The 20,566-nt window shown below is 45.4% G+C and overlaps 1 protein-coding gene across 4 annotated transcripts in view; it reads right to left on the bottom strand.

Moving 5' to 3' along the window:
- Positions 1-20,566, bottom strand: part of ergic1 (endoplasmic reticulum-golgi intermediate compartment 1) — a 145,727-nt gene that overhangs the window by 68,890 nt on the left and 56,271 nt on the right. For all 4 annotated transcript variants that reach the window (XM_038795549.1, XM_038795552.1, XM_038795551.1 and 1 more), the window contains one exon: positions 10,672-10,733. In XM_038795549.1, coding sequence (XP_038651477.1) covers positions 10,672-10,733 — 62 coding nt within the window. The remainder of the gene's footprint in view (positions 1-10,671; positions 10,734-20,566) is intronic.

Raw genomic sequence — 20,566 nt, 5'->3', positions numbered from 1 at the left:
GTGATGTGGAGCGCGTGCAATAACGTGGATTCAATTCCCCTACTGGCTGAGGTTATTCATGAAAGCCCTGCCCTCTCAACCATGCCCCTCACCAGAAGTGTGGTGACCCCGAGGTTATTTCCCACCGGTCAGCTCTCTCTCTCTCTCTCTCTCAAAGGGGAGAGCAGCCTATGGTCCTCTCAGACTATGGTGACTTTAATGTCATTTCACTCTTATGCAGATAATTTACTATCACAATTTACATCCTTGTTTTGGATTTGAAATAGACTTAATTTTCCTAATTAACTATAGCTTTGGGCAGCACGGTGGCACTGTGGTTAGCACTGCTGCCCCACGGCACTGAGAACCCAGATTCGATCCCAGCTGTCCATGTGGAGTTTGCGCATTCTCCCAGTATTTGCTTGGCTCTCACCCCTACAACCCAAAGGTGAGCAGGGTAGGTGGATTGGCCATACTAAATAGGGAAAAAAAAGAATTGGATACTTAAATTTTTTTTAACTACAGTCTTTATTTTAGAAGAGTTTTCATTTTACAACATCACTTGGAGGCACTGAGGCAATAAGGGCACAGAATATGTAATTCACACTTCATAACAATTTACGGGTAACATTTGGTTTGTCATTGAAGGTAATCATTGTATTGTGAGAAATATGTGTGTTGTGACGTGTATCAAAATGGAGGAAATGTCTCGCAATATTAGGTGTGTACTACAGTCACTAACCAGTCACTACAAGTCAATTATACTGACTCATAATACCAAACTGTCAAAATGAGTAATCTGAATACATCACCACTGTCCAGTTACAAATCATGTGATTTTTCTGAAATAGTGTTCAGGAAAGCTTGGTTACGCCATCCAACTGCAATAACTAAACCGTGTGTTTGTGTAACTGTGAGTAGATAGAGGCGCAAATATTCAAGGCAAACAATAAAGCATGTTTCTACTTCAAATCGAAATCACACAAAAAAAAAATTAATAGTATCATACAGAAACCATTATCTGGTCTATTTGGGTTTTACAAATGGAGGCAAGAGGTAAAGACGTAACATCAAAATTGTACAAAGCAATCATTAGGCTATCGCTTGAAAATTTCAGGCATCTCATTTTAGGAAGGACATTAAAGTTATAGATAATATGCATTGTGTAAATGCCAACGGTATGAAATGAAGGAAAGGAAGCTGTTGTTTCCGGAGAGATTTGAAAGGCTGTCCTATTTCCACAGGAGGACCGAGGGTTAAAAGGTGATTTAAAAGGTGTTTTTTTTTAAATACTGGAATGATTTTTCCCAAGAATATTTCCTCTAGTTAATCAGGAGCCACATCTCATCAATTTACCTTTTTAAAATAAATTTCGAGTACCCAATTATTTTTTTTCCCAATGAAGGGGCAATTTATTGGAACAGTGGTTAGCACTGTTGCCTCACAGCTCCAAGGACCCGAGTTCAATTCCGGCCTCGGGTGACTGAGTGGAGTTTGCACTTTCTCCCCGTGTCCGTGTGGGTTTCCTCCAGGTAATCCCATTTCCTCCCACAGTCCAGAGATGTGCAGGTTAGGTGGATTGGCCATGCTAAATTGCCCCTTGGTGTTCAAAAGGTTAGGTGGGATTACTGGGTTACAGGGATAGGGAAAAGGTGTGGGATTAAGTAGCGTGCACTTTCTAAGGGCCAGTGCAGACACGACAGGCATTGTAGATTCTATGATTGAGCGTGGCCAGTCCACCTGCCCTGCACATCTTTTTGGGTTGTGGGGGTGAGACCCATGCAGACAAGGGGAGAATGTGCAAACTCCACACGGACACAGTGACCTACGACCGGGATCAAACCCAGGTCCTCGGCGCTGTGAGGCAGCAGTGTTAACCACTGCACCACCGTTCCACCCTATGGCTTATCAATTTACAATGGTCGCCAAATGAAATTTTGTTTTCTATTATTTACCTCAGGATTACTTTTATCTCAATTTTCAAAACAACATTTTTCCCAACAGCACTGGTGCTATTTACAATTGTCAAAGGGACAGGAGAAATGACTTTATTCAGAGAGCTGTTGGACTAGGGAACACTTTGCCATGTGCTTGTGGCACAGTTATTTGTATCTTTGATGCCAAATAGGAATAAAAGTGTAACACAGAGGAAGCTGGAGTGTAATGAGAATTGGTTATGTTAAGTCTTTAACCCATGGTAGCCGAGGCAGAAAACTAGTTAACTGGGAATGATTAGTTTTAACAAAATGTTGGCATGAACCCTATGGACTCAAGGAGCTGCTCTCCCATTCTGTAAAATTCTGCAATTCTACTCAAATATAACAGTCACTTGTCCCATCACTAGGTCACTCAATATGAACTTGGCTCATGACTGTAGGCGCACTGGATTTAGAATGAGCATTTGGTCAGAAACATGAAAGGGGCATATGAACAACAAGTTGTGTTTATGTTAAGTGCCCTCGACATTTCAAAATATCCTAAAGCACCAAGGTACATTAGAAAACTTTTTTTTTTAAAGGCGCGGTGGACAAAATAAGAGATTTCTCTAAACTTTGTGAGGGAAACAAAACAATATGCAGCACTTTATAAACAATAATCGTTTTTTTTCATGTGGATTATTTGGCTTAGCCGATTACCACAGGTGGCAGTGCTGTCCCTATTCCAAAACTGCACCAGAAATGAGCTCCTGCCCTTTAAAATGTTAATACTGCTGAACTTGCAGACCTTCAGAAAGATCTCTTTTTTGCCCAGCTACCACAGTAAATGCCAACCAAGAGGGCAGCACGTGGCACTGTACCTTGGTGCTTTAGGATATTTTGCAATGTCGGGTGCCATAAAGTCTGAGTTCTCCTGTTTGAACGCTAGCACCAGATACTATGTTGCAACTTCTTGAATTCCTCATTCTGTTACTTGACTTAAAGATACATGTCCATTAAGCATCCATGGATCAAAAATGGCAATTTAGTGTGGCTAATCCATCTAAACTGCACATCTTTCGGTTGTGGGGGTGAAACCTACGCAGACACGGGGAGAATGTGCAAACTCCACACGGACAGTGACCCAGGGCTGGGATTCAACCCAGAATCCGGAATATGGAGACAAGAATGTGCTCTCTCTCTATCTCTCTCTCTCCAGAAATGCTGTGAGCTGCTATCCTCCTGAACCTACAGAGAACCTGAATGAATGAATCTACAGTAAAAATGATTACAAACTGCAAACAGACACCTCAACCTGAAACCTGGTGACAGTAATTATTGGGCAGCCATTGGCCAAAGACTTTGGGTATATTTATAAGAATTATTTGTCAATTCATTTATTGCGACCTAGAGTCAAGGGGGCTGGGATTGACTGTGCCGCAGCCCAAGGTGTTGTAATATACTTCATTGGAGGCGCTGTTAAAATAGTGAACTATTGTCTCTCACCAAGAGTTGTGCTCAATTATCTGTTTTGTTCATTCTGGTTCTGAAGCAATCATATTAAGTTCATCAAGAAGCAATACTTTTGAAGGAAAGTTATTATTTTCATGAAAACAATCAACCAGTGAAACTTAACACAGTGCGACCCCAAAAAATAATAATCAATTTATTTTATTTTTTAAATAAATTTAGAGTGCCCAATTTATTTTTCCAATTAAGGGTTAATTTAGCGTGGCCAATCTCCTAGCCTGCACATCTTTTAGGTTGTGGGGGCGAAACCCATGCAAACATGGGGAGAATGCCACACAGACAGTGACCCAGAGCCGGGATCGAACCTGGGACCTCGGTGCCATGAGACGGCAGTGCTACTGACTGCGCCACCATGCTGCCCCTTAAAAAGAAAATCAATTCAAATGATTTTCTTTTCTCCGCTGGGTGCCTGACACAAATGAAGTGTTTAGGAGTCTCAAACTGAGCTATCTTTCCCTAAGGATTGCACCTTGATGTGTTGGGAAGAAGACCTCATTCTCTCATAACCCAAATAGCCATGTTCACAGGAGTATAGCTGGCAATCAGGGAGGAGGAAAACATAGGAGCTATACTAAAGGTAGTTGACTTGCACTCATGATCAGGGGCTCTGAATCAAGCTTAGGGGCTGTCCACATAATAAAAATCCTGTCATTTTGGAAACAACCCAGAGAAAAGCCAAATCGGCTACTGACGTGAACATTTAATTATCACCTATGGACAGCCGTGATCTGTCGGAAGTAAGGCAAGATGATACTCCCTTGAAAGCAAACGTCTTGATTTGGACAGACAGCAGATGAAGGAATGAGTCGCCTCATAAGCCACAAGACATGCAAGACTCCAGAAAACTTTTTAAAACATAATTTGAATCAGAAACACCAAATGCTGATAAACACTCAGCCGGCCAGCCAACATTTGTGGAGGGAGAAACAGTTAATTGTTTCAGGCTAATAATCTTTCATCAGAATTATAGAAGATGCTTGGAATGGTGAGTGAGGGATAGAATACAAGAATACAAGAAGGGGATGGGTCTTTTTTAAAAATGTGTTAATGGGATGACAGTGTCGCCAACATAGTTAGCATTTATTACCAATCCCTAACTGCCCTCGAGAAGGTGGCAGCGAGGTGCCATCTTGAGCCACTGCAGTCTATGTGGCATAGGTATTTCCACAGTGCTGTTAGAAAGAGTTCTAGGGTTTTGACCCAGCGACAGTGAAGGAACTGCAACGTAATTCCCGATGGTGTGGGGTTTGGAGGGGAACCTACAGGTAGTTGCGTTCTCATGCATCTGCTGCCCTTGATTTTCTATGATGTGGAGATGCCGGCGTTGGACTAGGGCGAGCACAGTAAGAAGTCTTACAACACCAGGTTAAAGTCCAACAGGTTTGTTTCAAACACGAGCTTTCGGAGCCCTGCTCCATTCACCTGAGGAAGGAGCAGTGCTCCGAAAGCTCGTGTTTGAAACAAACCTGTTGGACTTTAACCTGGTGTTGTAAGACTTCTTACTTGATTTTCTAGGCAGTTGAGGTTCTGGGTTTGGAAGGTGCTGCTGAAGATGCCTTGACAAGTTGCCACAGGCGTATCGTGTACATGATACTTGCTGCTGCCACTTATGCATTAGTGCTGGAGAGAGTGAGTGTGATGGATTGCGAATCAAATCGGCTACTTTGTTTTGGATCGTGTTGAGCTTAGAGGAAAACTGTACTCAAAGCAAGTGGAGAGCATTCAATCAGACTCCTAACTTCTTCCATGTATTGGTGGACAGATACTGGGAGCCAGGAAGTGAGTTAGTCGCCACACAATTCCCAACCTTTGACCTTCACTTGTAGCCATAGTATTTATATGGCTGGTCCAGTGAAATCTTTGGTCAATGTAACACCCAGGATGTTGATTGTGTGTGTGCGTGTGTGTGTGTGGGGGGGGGGGAACACTACTCCAACACTAGAAGCAACAAAAGACCACCATGTCAAGTCCTCCTCACTGAACTCTGAGCAATTGTGCCAAAATTGAGAGAGCTGCCCCACAAAGGAGTGAAAAAACATCCATAATCGCGGAATCATACTGTACAGTTAATGTCCCAGACTCCTCTATCGCCATGCCTGAATATTTTCTGTACCAACAGCAGGATAGACCCATCAAGAGTTGGTGACACAGTAGCATACAATCTTGTGCCCCAGGACTAGTCATGTCCTTAGCCATGACTTAATTACAGAATTTGTCAAACACAGGCAATGTTTGACTTCGAGAGGTGAGGTGAGAGTGATTACCCTTCATTTCAAAGCAGCAATGACTCAGGGTGGTATCAAGCAGCCGCAATAAAATTGAAGTCAATGGACTCAAGGGCAAAATCTCCACTAGTTGGAGTCATACCTAGCATAAAGATGGTTGTTGGAGGTCAATCATCCCAATCTCAGGGTAATGTTATTGACACAACCAGCTTCAACTGCTTCATCAATGGCCTTCATCGTAAGGTAAGAAGTGGGCTGTTTGATGATGCTTGTACATAGCATTCAGCAGAATTCACAACTCCTCAGGAACTGAAGCAGTCTGTGCCAGTATCTAGCAAGACTCAAACAGCATTCAGGCTTAGGCTGATAAGTCGCAATTAGGTCATATAATTATCAGCCAATGGTAATTGAAATCTGTCCATCTCCCCTTGACATTCAATAGCATATACATCATTGACTACCCCACCATCAACATCTTGGGGTTACCATTGACCAAAAACTTAACAGGGCCAGCCAAATAAATACTGTACCTACAAGAACAGGTCTTTGGCTAGGAATTCTGTGGCAGGTAACTCACTTCCCCACTATCCACAAGTCAGAAGTATGACTGAATACTCTCCACTTAGATGAATACAGCGCCAACAACATTCAAAAAGCTCAACAGCATACACGACAAAGCAGCCAGGTTTATTAGCAGCACATTCACCTCTGTAATACAAACATACAAATTAGAAGCAGGAGTCAGCCCCTTTACCCTTCGAGCCTGGCCCACCATTCAACAAGATCATAACTGATCTGATTGTAACCACAACTCCACATTCCTGCCTGCCCCTATGGCTTTTCACCTCCTTGCTTATCAAAAATCTATCTACCTCTGCCTTCTAAGGCTCTGCTTCCACCAGCTTCGCAGGAAGAGAGTCCCAAAGACACTCAGCCCTCAGAGAAAAGATTTTTCTTCATATTGCCCTAAATGGGAGACCCCTCACTTTTAAGCAATGGCCCCTCGTACTATATTCTCCTACAAGAGGAAACATCCTCTTCACGTCCACCCAGTCAAGATCCCTCACAATTTTACATTTTTCAACAAAGTCGCCTCTTATTCTTCGAAACTCCAGAGTTACAGGTTTAGCCTGTCCAAACTTCCTCATATGACAACCCGCCCAATTTAGATATTAGTTTAGTAAACTTCTCTGAACTGCTTCCAATGACTTTAAATCCTTCCTTAAATACGGAGATATACGGAGACTAATACTGTACACAGTACTCCAGAGGTGGTCTCACCAGTGCCCTGTACAACTAAAGCATAACCTCCCTACTTTATATTCAATTTCCCTCACAATAACTGATAGCATTCTAGTAGCTTTCCTAATTACTTGCTGTACCTGCATATTATCCTTTTGCTATTCATGAACAAGGGCACCCACATCCCTCTGCAACCTCTCACCATTTAGATATTGGCTTTATTTAGTTTTCCTGCCAAAATGGACAATTTCCATTCTCCCACATTATACTCTATTTGCAAGAACTTTTCTCACTCACTTAATCTGTTGATATCCTTTTGTAGCCTCCTTGTTTCTTCTTCAGATCTTACAAAGATAGCCTGTCATTAGCAAATTTAGCAACCATGGGCGGAATTCTCCGACCCCCTGGGCCCGCGATGGGCCGAAGTCCCGCCGCTGACAGGCGGGATTGGCGGTGCGAGCAGGCGCCGGGATCCTGGGGGGGTGCGGAGCGATCTGGCCCCGGGGGGGGGGGGGGGGGGGGGGGGGGGGGGGAGGGGGGGGGGGGGGGGGGTTTGCCCCCATGGTGGCCTGGCCCGCGATCGGGGCCCACCAATCGGCGGGCGGGCCTGTGTCATGGTGGCACTCTTTTTATTCCGCCCCGCCATGGCCTTCACCGTGGCGGGGGCGGAAGAGACCCCCTCCCCTGCGAATGCGCCGGTATGACGTCAGCAGCCGCTGACGCACCAGCGCATGCGCGGACTTCCGCCGGCCGGCGAAGGCCTTTCGGCCACGGCTGGTGGGGCGCCAAAGGCTGTTCATGCCGGCCGGCGGAGCGGGAGCAACTCTGGCACGGGCCAAGCCCCTAAAGGCACGGAGAATTCCGCACCTTTGGGGAGGCCCGATGCCAGAGTGGTTCACGCCACTCCGTCCCGCTGGGACCCCCCGCCCTGCCAGGTAGGGGAGAATCCCAGCCCATATCTTCGATCTCTTTGTCCACAGTCATTTATATAAAATCTATTGTAAAAAATTGAGGCACTGCACTCCTGCCCTTTCGGTCCCCTCACCTGTTTCATTCACTTATTACAGACATGTTTGCCCTGGATCACAATGGTATCCAGAAGTTCCCACATGCTGTAACCTTGGCACATCATTTCTCCTGTCACCTTTGGTATGTTTTAACCAATTACTTAATTCTGGTATTCACTTATTTATTTTCCTTTTCTGTATATTTTATTAACTTTACTACCATATATGCTATTTTAACACGAGGACTGGAATAGACCTCAAACACTTACCAGATACGCACCAAACAGCTAGCTTCTTTCCCTGCAGCAGAGCAAGAACCAATTCCTACAGGCTGAAAATTGTGGAAAGCGCTTTACTCCCCAAACTCCCCCACTCCCGAACGTTGGTAGTAGGGAAATTGCTAGAGTTCATTATCAAAGATTTCATAGCACAGTATTTGGAAAGCAAGGATATAATCAGACAAAGTCAGCATGGATTTATGAAAGAAAAATAAAACTTGACAAATCTACTAGATTCTTTGAAAATGTAACTAAACTTTTAGGGAAGGAAAGCGGAGACCCTTACCTGGTCTGGCCTACATGTGACTCCAGGTCCACAGCAATGTGGTTGACTCTTAAATGCTCTCAGGGATGGGCAATAAATGCTGACCCAGCCAGCGACACTCACATTCCATGAATACATTTTTTTAAATATTGAGAGTTGATCAGGGAGACCTGCTATGTGTTTATTTAGACTTTCAGAAGGCTTTATGGGATGGCTAGAAAACTGGTTAGCAAATAGGAAGCAAAACATTGGAATAAATGGGTCTTTTTCCGATTGGCAGGCAGTGATTCGTGGGGCACCTCAGGGATCTGTGCTAGGACCCCAACTGTTCACATTAGATATTAATGATTTGGACGAGGGAGCTAAATATAGTATTTCCAAATTTTCAGATGACATAAAGTTGGGTGGGAGGGTAAACTGTGAGGAGGATGCCGAGATGCTTCAGCAGGATTTGTCAGGCTGAATGAGTGTGCACATGCATGGTAGTTGCAGTATAATGTAGATAAATGTGAGGTTATCCGCTTCGGTAGCATAAATAGGAAGGCAGATTATTATTTGAATGGGTGTAAATTAAGGGGGGTGGATACTCAGTGAGACATTGGTGTCCTCGTGCGTCAGTCTCTGAAAGTAAACCACAGGTACAGCAGGCAGTAAAGGCGGCAAATGGTATGTTGGCCTTCCTGGCGACAGGATTTGAGTATAGGAAGAGGGATGTCTTACTACAATTGAATAGAGCATTGGTGAGGCCACATTGGAGTATTGTGTGCAGTTCTGGTGTCCTTATCTGATGAAGGATGTTCTTACCATGGGGGGAGTGCAGCAAAGGTTTGCCAGGCTAATTCCTGGGATGTTGGGACTACCATATGAGGAGACACTAAATCGGTTAGGATTATATTAATTGGCGTTTAGAAAAGTGAGGCAGGATCTCATACAAGTTTCTAACAGGGTAGATTCAGAAAGAATGTTCCCGATGGTGGGGGAGTCCAGAACTAGGGGTCATAGTTTGAGGATAAGGGGTAAACCTTTTAGGATTGAGGCGAGGAGAATTTTTTTTTTTTTACCCAGAGAGAGGTGAATCTGTGGAATTCACGTCCACAAAAAGTAGTTGAGGAAAAAACATGGGCATCACAGTAGGTAGCATTGCTTCACAGCGCCAGGGACCGGGTTCAATTCCCACTTGGGTCACTGTCTGTGTGGAGTCTGTATATTCTCTCCGTGTCTCCATGGGTTCCCTCTGGGTGCGTCAGTTTCCTCCCACAAGTCCCAAAAATGTGCTTGTTAGGTGAATTGGACATTCTGAATTCTCCCCCAAGTGTACCCGAAAAGGCACCGGACGTGGCAACCTGGGAATTTTCACAGTAACTTCATTGCAGTGTTAATTTAAGCCTACTTGTGACACTAATAAAGATTATTATTATTATTGAGTAATTTCAAGAAGAAATTTGATATAGCTCTTGGGGCGAAAGGGAGCCAGGGATATGGTGGAAGGCGGGATCAGGATATTGAACTGGATGATCAGCCATGATCATAATGAATGACAATGAATGACGGAGCAGGCTTGAAGGGCTGAATGGCCTCCTCCTGCTTCTATATTTGATGTGTGTTTCAATGCTACTTTGCTAGCACTTACAAGACCTAAAACCTCTACCACCTAGAAAAACAAGGGTAGCAACTGCATGGAGACACCAGCATCTGCAATTTCCATTCCATGCCACACAACCAACTTGACTTGGAGCTACATCGCCGTTCCTTCACTGTCGCTGAATCATAATTTGGAACACCCTTCCGAAAGCACTGTGGATACAACTATACCACATGGATTGCAGAGGTTCAAGGAGGTGGTTCACCACAACCTACACAAGGCTAATTAAGGTTGGGCAATAAATGCTGGTCTTGCCTGGTATGCCCATATTCCATAAATTACTTTTAAAAATGCAGATTTACTTTGTTGCAAATGGAGTTGCCAAACTGGACACAGCTGATCTGCATTCAAGCACAACTTGCACTGACCATAGCACCTCCAACATCTCAAATATCCTAACTGTTGGAATCAGATAGGAGTGGGATATTTTTGTTTTGCAACAGCAGAATGGGTCATGAAGACCCTTTCCATTCACGAAGTGACTCTTTTGATCTGCTGTTCTCACATGAAAACTCAGGAACACTTTTGCAAAACTGGCGTGGGATCAAGTTGATGAAGCAAGCAGGATGCTGTATCACAATACTTACTGAAAGCTCCCGTGTATGTGGGCTGTGTAAGGTCTCTTGGCACTTTCCTGTAGATATCAAGCCTAGGAAAAAATATGAAAATATATTAAAATCTAAAAATTCAAATTTACCCCACCCCATGTACATTTCAACGTTTTCATCAACCGTATTTAGATTTAGTAGCATTATTTCCTCAAATTACTTTGGAAACTTTTCTGGAAACAAATTGCAATTGCTCCCATTTAACTGTTATGAACTTGTTATTTAATATAAAATAGCAATGCTTACCACCCTTAAAAGCCAAACAGGCAAATTGCACTTACACAGCAATTTTATTGTAGGAAATGGCATGTGGCACTTTGTGGAGGGATAGAAATAATTCAATAAATAGAGCAAAAACTGAGATAGAAGAGAGCTTAATAAAACAAATGGGAAGATATTTAAAGGAGTTTTGTGAAGGATCTCTGGAGAGAATGTGGTTGAGTTGACTGAACGTTCTGTCACTAATGGTGGGACAGTGAGGCATATTCGCCAAGCATCGAAGTTCAAAATTGAAGGGTGCAGGAGAGGATTGAAGAGGCAATGTGGCAGGGGGCAGGGACCATGGAGGGATTCACCTGAGAGAGAAGATATTGTACTTCTGGTCACCTGCACGAAGTTCTAATATTTTGGATAAATAGAAATTCCCGACGCCCCCCCCCCCCCAAACACACCCCCGCTCACTCCCCGGCTTCTATCGCCCAAGCTATGTCGCAGCGAGCTCGAGCTGCCGTTTGGGCATAGCGTGGCCGTAAAATTGTACCCAAGATGGCGGTAAGAAAATCGCATATGCCCCATTGAAGAAATACATCTGTAAGCAACAAGGCACAAATCAAGCTCTCAGCTGCACTCGGTGCAAGGGAGGAAATAATACAGCTTCTGTTACACAGCCAGCCATTCTGAATTCTCCCTCTGTGTACCCGAACAGGCGCCATAATGTGGCGACTAGTGGCTTTTCACAGTAACTCCATTGCGGTGTTAATGTAAGCCTACTTGTGGCAATAAAGATTATTTAAAAAAAATTAAAAGTAGTCTCGGTGATGGATTGAATGTAGCTTTCAAAATTCATTTCTCAAGTGAAGAGAATTCAATGGGTTTGCACAGCTGGAATATGGGACAAGAAAGGGAGATTATGACAGAGCTGTACAAAATGCTTATTAGGCCGCAACTAGAGTACTGTGTGCTGTTCTGGACACCACACCATAGAAGAATGTGAGTGCACGAGAAAGGGTACAGAGGAGATTCGCCAGATGTTGCCTGGACTGGAGTGTTTCAGCTATAATAATCTTTATTACTGTCACAAGTAGGCTTACATCAACACTGCAATCATGTTACTATGAAAAGCCCCTAGTCATCACACACCGGCGACTGTTCGGGTACACAGGATTGGATTGGATTGGATTGGATTTGTTTATTGTCACGTGTACCGAGGTACAGTGAAAAGTATTTTTCTGCAAGCAGCTCAACAGATCATTCAGTACATTGGAAGAAAAGGGAATTGAACAGAATTCAAGAAAGTACATGAGAATACATAATAGGGCTACACAATATATACAATGTAACTACATAAGCATTGGCATCGGATGAAGCAGACAGGGTGTAGTATTAATGAGGACAGTCCATAAAAGGGTCGATTAGGAGTCTGGTGACAGTGGGGAAGAAGCTGTTTTTGAGTCTGTTCGTCCGTGTTCTCAGACTTCTGAATCTCCTGCCCGATGGAAGAAGTTGGAAAAGTGAGTAAGCCGGGTGGGAGGGATCCTTGATTATGCTGCCTGCTTTCCCCCGGCAGCGGGAGGTGTAGATGGAATCGATGGATGGGAGGCAGGTTCGTGTGATGGACTGGGCGGTATTCACGACTCTCTGAAGTTCCTTGCGGTCCTGGGCCGAGCAGTTGCCATACCAGGCTGCGATGCAGCCCGAGAGGATGCTCTCTATAGTGCATCTGTAAAAGTTGGTAAGGGTTAATGTGGACATGCCAAATTTCCTTAGTTTCCTGAGGAAGTAAAGGCGCTGTTGTGCTTTCTTGGTGATAGCGTCGACATGGGTGGACCAGGATAGATTTTTGGTGGAATGTCCAATTCACCTAACAAGCGTCTTTCGGGACTTGTGGGAAGAAACCGGAGCACCCGGAGGAAACCCACACAGACACAGGGAGAACGTACAGACTCCGCACAGACAGTGACCCAAGCCGGAATCGAACCTGGGACCCTGGCACTGTGAAGCAACAGTGCTAACCATGGTGCTACTGTGTCGCTATGAAGAGAGGTTGGTTAGACTGGGGTTGCATTCCTCAGAGCAGAGAAGGCTGAGGGGAGACCTCATAAAGGTGTACAAAATTGAGGGGCATAGATAGGAAGGAGCTTTTCCCCTTAGTAGATGGGTCAATAACCAGCGGACATTGGATTGGGTTGGATTTGTTTGTTGTCATGTGTACTGATGTACAGTGAAAAGCAATTTTCTGCGAGCAGCTCAACAGATCATTAAGTACATGAAAATAGAAGAAAATAAATACATAATAGGGCAACACAAGGTCCACAATGTAACTACATAACACCGGCATTGGGTGAAGCATACAGGGGTGTAGTGTAAATCGGGTCAGCCCATAAGAGGGTCATATAGGAGTCTGGGAACAGTGGGGAAGAAGCTGTTTTTCAGTCTGTTTGTGCGTGTTCTCAGACTTTTGTATCTCCTGCCCGATGGAAGAAGTTGGAAGAGTGAGTAAGCCGGGTGGGAGGGGGTCTTTGATTATGCTGCCCGCTTTCCCCAGGCAGCGGGAGGTGTAGATGGAGTCAATGGACGGGAGGCGGGTTCCTGTGATGTGCTGGGTTGTGTTCACGACTCTCCAAAGGTTCTTGCGGTTATTATATAAACAGGACATAGATTTAAGGTGAAGGGTGGGAGAACTTAAGAGTGGATTTGAGGAAGATCTTTTCACCCAGAGGGTAATGGGAATCTGGAACTCACTGCCTGAAAAGGATTGTAGAAGCAGGAACCCTCAACATTTAAGAAGCATTCAGATGAGCACTTGAAACACTACAGCATACATGGCTATGGACCAAATGCGGAAATAGGATTCAAAGATATAGGTGCTTGATAGCACGATGGACCGAAGGGCCTCTTTTTGTGTTGTAACATCCCATGACTTCAACTGACGATGGGGCCAAAAATGATGGCCTTGCTCTTCCAGACATTCAGTTCGAGAAAATTTTCCCTCACCCACAACTTAGCGTTGACAGGTATTATGTGGATAGGTGTCAGGAAGAGATGTATAGTTGTGTACTTTTTTCACTTGTTTTTGCATCAAAAATACAGAGGGCACGGAAAAAAAGAGTTTTGAGCAGGTAATTCAGAATAGAGAAAATAGGCGGGACGGTGGCACAGTGGTTAGCACTGCTGCCTCAAGGCACCGAGGCCCCAGGTTCGTCCCGGCTCTGGATCACTGTCCATGTGGAGTTTGCACATTCTCCCCGTATGTGTGTGGATTTTGCCCCCACAACCCAAAGATTTGGGGCAGCACGGTAGAATGGTGGTTAGCATAAATGCTTCACAGCTCCAGGGTCCCAGGTTCGATTCCCGGCTTGGGTCACTGTCTGTGTGGAGTCTGCACGTCCTCCCCGTGTGTGCGTGGGTTTCCTCCGGGTGCTCCGGTTTCCTCCCACAGTCCAAAAGATGTGTGGGTTAGGTGGATTGGCCATGCTAAATTGCCCGTAGTGTCCTAAAAAGTAATGTTAAGGGGGGGGTTGTTGGGTTACGGGTATAGGGTGGATACGTGGGTTTGAGTAGGGTGATCATTGCTCGGCACAACATCGAGGGCCGAAGGGCCTGTTCTGTGCTGTACTGTTCTAGGTTCTATGTTCTATGTGCAGGGCAGGTGGATTGGCCACACTAAATTGCCCCTTAATTAGAAAAAATGAATTGGGTTATTGAAATTTAAAATAAAAAGAATAGAGAAAATAAATTTTGAACTATGCTTATCCTCTGGTCTCAGACGCGCATAGAGTGAGACAGGATCAGCTGTGGACAAAGGCAGAATTGTGCTCAACATGACCAAGTCAAACCTCTCAAAAGAAAAATCAGACCGATTATGCACCACTTGTGCGTGTGTTGCAGCCAGGCCAGAAGGAACAGCAAGAGTGAGAGCCTGAGTGATTTTGTGGCGCAAGGTTGTCAAATTAAAATAACTTGTTAAGCACAATGAAACATCGGGCATCATTGAACCGGGGAGGAAGAAAGACATCCTGCACTATATTCATTAAAGCCAGCAGTCAACATTCCATTTGGGCAGGGTATCACACATCACGGAAATGTGATGCAAATAACTGCAGGCAATCAAAGCCCTTTCAATTGCTGTGCGTTCAGAAACAAAATGTTGATACTGTAGCATGCTCAGGGGACATTCACAGGAAGCAGCAAGCTGATTACAGTTTAGAAACGCAAATGTATTACCAAAGAAGGAAATGCGATTCCTCCATTTCGGCTGTATTAACACAAGAAGTAAAGCAATTTTAAAATACTATGCAATGGGTAGCACAGTGGCTAGCACTGCTGCCTCATGGCACAGAGGACCCGGATTTGATCCCGTCCCGGCCTTGGGTCACTGTGCAAACTCCACACGGACATTCTCCCAGCATTTGCCTGGGTCTCACCCCCACAACCCAAAGATGTGCAGGTTAGCCACGGTAAATTGCCCTTAATTGGAAACATTCAAAAAATTATTTTTTAAATACTATGCAGTAGAAAGCCGAGAGGAAGGTGGCAAGGAACTAATTGAACTACGCTACTACAGCCCTAGCCCAAGATAGACTCAACAACATTGGGAGCAAATCTACAGGTTTATCACAATTACCCAAAACATTCGGAAATATATATAACATTGGACTTCTATGTGGTTTATATTATATGCTATTGATAAAGTAAGGAATATATAGAGGATGGATAGATTAGAAACAGAGGCAGTAATATTCCACTTTGTCTCATTTTGTTTTACCAGCAGCAAATGACCATCAAAAGAATTTCTTGTGTTTTCTACGATAAACACAAGTTGCTTACTATATGACAACGTTCAATTCAGACAAGCAATTTTCTTTATGTTCCCCTATAGTTATGCATTTGGTAAGAAGAATAAAGGAGCTGAGTATTATTTAAATGGAGAAAGACTGCAGAAAACCGCAGCACAGAGGGATTTGAGGTTCCTCATGCATAAATCACAAAAAGCTAGCATGCAAATTCAACAGGTAATAGATTTGATTTGATTTATTGTCACATGTACCGAAGTACAGTGAAAAGTATTTTTCTGCAGCCGAGGAACGTACGTTCATAGTAGACACAAGAATAATCAACAGAGAACATTGACAAGTACTCCATCGACAAAACAGTGATTGGTTACAGTGCAGAACAAGGGGCCAAACAAAGCAAACACATGAGCAGGAACAGCATAGGGTGTCGTGAATAGTGTTCTTACAGGGAACAGATCAGTCCGAGGAGGAGTCGCTGAGGAGTCTTGTAGCTGTGGGGAAGAAATTGTTCCTATGTCTGGATGTGCAGGTCTTCAGACTTTTGTACCTTCTGCCTGATGGAAGGGTCTGGAAGAAGGCAATGCCTGGGTGGGAGTGGTCTCTGATAATGCTGTCTGCCTTCCTCAGGCAGCGAGAGGTGTATACAGAATCAATGTGGGAGCAGCAGGTTTGTGTAATGAGTTGGGCTGAGTTCACCACGGTCTGCAGTTTCTTACGATCTTGGACCGAGCAGTTGCCATACCCGGCTGTGATGCAGCCGGATAGAATGCGCTCCATCACACATCTGTAGAAGTTTGGGGGAGTCGATGCAGACATGCCAAATTTCTTTAGCCTCCGTAGGAAGTAGAGACATTGTTGAGCTTTCTTGACTGTTGCATCAACGTGAATGAACCAGGACAGACTATTGGTGATAGTGACCCCCAGGAACTTAAAGCTAATAGGGAAGGATGATGGAATGTTGGCCTTTATCTCAAAGGGAATGGAGTATAAAAACTTGTTAAAACTATACTAGGCACTCGTTAGACCACACCTGGAATACTGTGAAAAGTCTTCGTCCCCTTTTCTCAGGGAAGTTGTACTTGGCATTGGAGGCAGTCTAGAGAAGGTTCACTAGGTTGCTTCTTATGATGAGAGGTTGAGTAGGTTGGGACTGTACTCAGTAGGGTTCAGAAGAATGAGAGGTGACCTTAATGAGACACAGAGGATTATCAGAGGACTTGACAGGATAAATGCCGAGAGGTTGTTTGCACTTGTGGGAGAGTCTAGGATCAGAGTAAGGGGTTTAAGAAAGAGAGGAGCAGGAATTTCTTCTCTCAGGAGGGTAGTGAATCTGTGGAATTCTTTACTACAGGGGGGTTTAGAGGCTGGGTCATTGTGTTTAAGGTCGAGATAGACAGATTTTTAATCAACAAGGTAATCAAGGGTTATGGGGATAAGGCCGGAAAGTGGAGTTGAGGATTATATCAGATCAGTCATTATTCACATTGGATGGTCGAGCAGACTCGATGGGCCAAATGGCTTCCTTCTGCTTCTATGTCTTATGGTCTACACAACTCACTCCCCTCCTCAATCAGATTAACCTCTGCCATCCGCTCAACTGTTTCTTAATTGACTTGTCAAGCAGGCCAAAAGTGACACTTCCCAGACTACATTCCCACCCGTGTTCCTGCCGATAAAAGAAAGTTTAAATTTCATCAATACTACAAATATTGCAGCCAGAATCAAAAGCAACAGTGGTGTGCATTTGAAGTGGCTGCTGGTGCATCTAATTTGTTTCTGTTAAAAAGGATTTACACTTGCCTCATAGGGGAGCTTTCTGGCAGAGATTGTTCCTAAAATGGTCATGACTGTTTGAGACATGCTGGCAGCTGCATCACTGCCATTCTACATTGAACATTATGTCTGTTCCACTTTGACATATTTTCAATCCATTCTTCTAGTTTCCATTAAGAGGAACATTAGTGAAAAAAAATAAAAGCATTGTGAACAAGATAACATGCTTCCAACCCACTTGAAGCCCACTTACACATCATTGAACATGGTGTAATTTTTCTAGGAGCTGTTATATCAGTCCATACATCATACAATTCCAATTCCTCACCATCAAGGGAGAAAAATAAAACCAGCATGGGTGATTTTCTTTCCTTGGCTGGGGCAGGCAGTAAGGCGGCACGCAGCAAGGGGCTGGTTTAGCACAGGGCTAAAGAGCTGGCTTTTAAAGCAGACCCAGGCAGGCCAGCAGCTCGGTTCAATTCCCGTTCCAGCCTCCCCGAACAGGCGCCAGAATGTGGCAACTAGGGGCTTTTCACAGTAACTTCATTTGAAGCCTACTTGTGACAATAAGCGATTTTCATTTTCATTTCAAACACTGATCAGTTAAGTCATTGCCTTTGTTATTATAGTAGTGTTAGCCAGTTTCCTTCTTACTCCTCAAATTATGTCATAGAAATCCACTTGAAATAATATCAATGTCAAACAGAACCTTGCTGTATTACCCAATGTTGCGAGATATACTGAAAAAGATTGACAATGTGGAATCACTGCAGACTGCCATCAGTGAATTCATTTTATTTTTCATTTTATTTACACCTGCCCAATGGAGAAGACGGTAATACTCAGATCATGTAACATACTACACCCCCTCCCCACTTTAAAAAAAAATTCTATATTAAGTTGCAAAACTGTACATGTACATAAGTTTCCAGAATTCAATATGATTAAGCCAACACCAAGGATATCGGAAAAGTTAACAGGTTGATTGGCAGACTGATGTTTACTGTAACCACAACCGAAATATATACTGTAAAGCATAGCCAACACGTTGGCCCAGTTGTCTTATAGACAACCCCTTTTTTCAACCCCAAAAATCATGGCCGGGATTCTGCAATATCGCGGCCAAGTGTTGACGCCGGCATCAACGGGCCTGCCGACCCAGTAATTCTCCTGTTCTTCAGGGGCTAGAACGGCGCTGGAGTGCCGTGCGCTGTTCCGGCGCTGAAAGCCGGCCCTGCTCGGGCGGCGCTTGTCCACGAATGCCGTCTCTGCGCCGGCCCCCGCACAACATAGCGGAGCCCTACAGGGGCCCGAGATGGAGGAACATAGGCCCTCCCCAGAATGAACGCGCCAGACGATCGGTAGCCCCCAATCGCAGGCCTGGCCACTGTGGAGGACCCCCAGGAGTCGCGAGTCGCGCCCTCCCACCCACCAGGACGGCCACCGCAGCCAGAACGTCTAGGTTCCGCCGGGTGAGACCATATCTAAACCACACCGGCGGGACCGGCGGAACTCGGACCATCCAGCGCAGAGAATCGCCGGGGGGGCGCTTTCAATGGTCCCCAACCGGCGCCGCAGTGACCCCGTGGGTGCGATTGGCGCCAATTTTCCGGTCACCAGAGAATCAGCAGCCTGACGTGGCGGGATTCTCGCATCCCCCCCCCCCCCCCCACCCCCACCACCACCGCCGATTCTCTGACCCGGCGTGGGCTTGGAGAATCCCGGCCCATGTTCTCGTAAATATTCAGCATAAAAAGTTGATCCACCTTTGTAGCCACAGCATGCTCTGCTTGCATTAGCAGTCAGCCTCAATTTTTTGTCCCACAAATGCACCTTTACTTAGCTTATAAACTGCCACAAAGAATCAGGCAGGTGATACAGGTTGTGTTGCCAAGGTGCAGAATGTTTAAGGCATGCCCACATAGAGAAGACCTTGCATGGCAGAGAAGACCTTGCATGGCAAATAACAAAGAAAAGGAATGAATTGTGAATCTGGTTTCACACCAAGAGTCATCTCATTTGCTAACCCGCCAAATATCTGTCCTGCAGCGGAGGATATCAGTGTTGGTGAGAAACTGGTGTGAGAATGAAAGGAGGAGGAATCTGAACGGCACCAGTTGGGTCCCACTGAAAGAGGCCCCCGCGGCGATTCCCCGCCGACAACTGGCCAAGTTCCCACCAGTGTGTCTCACTCGTGGTTCCACCTGGCGGTAGCTCAGAGTGGCGGTTGCGAACCGGGTCCGCAGCCACCCTGGGGGGGTGGGGGGAGGACGGCCAAACCCACGTTCGGGGGCCACCGATCGGCAGGCGTGTGCGATCTCAGTGGGGCCTATATTGTCGGAGCCGGCCTGGGGTATGGGTCCACCATGTTGCGCGGACCCACGGCCGGAAGTGCAGGGTTCCATATCAGCAGCTAGAGTTGGGAGGAGCACTACTGGGCCCTGCAGTGCCCCTGCAAAGCGGAGAATCACTCCGGACTTTCTCCAGGGAAGTCCACAGTGATTTGTGCACGTTTTCCCGCGAGCGTGGGGACATAGCCCCATTATTAGAAAATTCCGTCCATGGGGTTACACATAGGACCAAGATTGCTCAGAAACTATTAAAAGACCTCAATGCAAAAATTACCAGATCCCATGGATTCAAAATCAGACAGCAGTAAAAACACAAATACCCATTATACCCACATTTGCAATGTGGATGACACACATGGGGCGAGTTTCTCAGATTGCCGATCACGTTCGCCGATCGGCCGAAGAATCCATTTTTACGACAAAATCGGGAGCAGCACCGTTTTTCTGAAGCTCCGCCCCCTCATAAATAGCTTACTCCCGCCACTGGGGCAGCCTCAGGACGTCACCCAAGGCCTTCCCCCGATGTTCCGCCCCCACATTGAGCCAACTTCCCGACAGCGTCGGTTGCGTGTCCTCCCAACTTTCGTAAACATGGCGTGGCGGCTGCGGACTGTGTCCAGTGCCGCCACAGTCAGGAGGGGGAGAGCCGTTTCGCTGGCGGGGGGGGGGGGGGGTTGGCAAAGGCTGGGGGGTTTACAGGGGAACAGTTTTTGCCATAGCCGGGTCCACGTGTGGCCG

The sequence above is a fragment of the Scyliorhinus canicula genome, chromosome 4, assembly GCF_902713615.1.
Source record: "Scyliorhinus canicula chromosome 4, sScyCan1.1, whole genome shotgun sequence".
Taxonomy (NCBI): Eukaryota; Metazoa; Chordata; class Chondrichthyes; order Carcharhiniformes; family Scyliorhinidae; genus Scyliorhinus; species Scyliorhinus canicula.
Note: the sequence above shows the minus strand (reverse complement) of the source record. Positions and strands in the feature narration are given on the sequence as shown.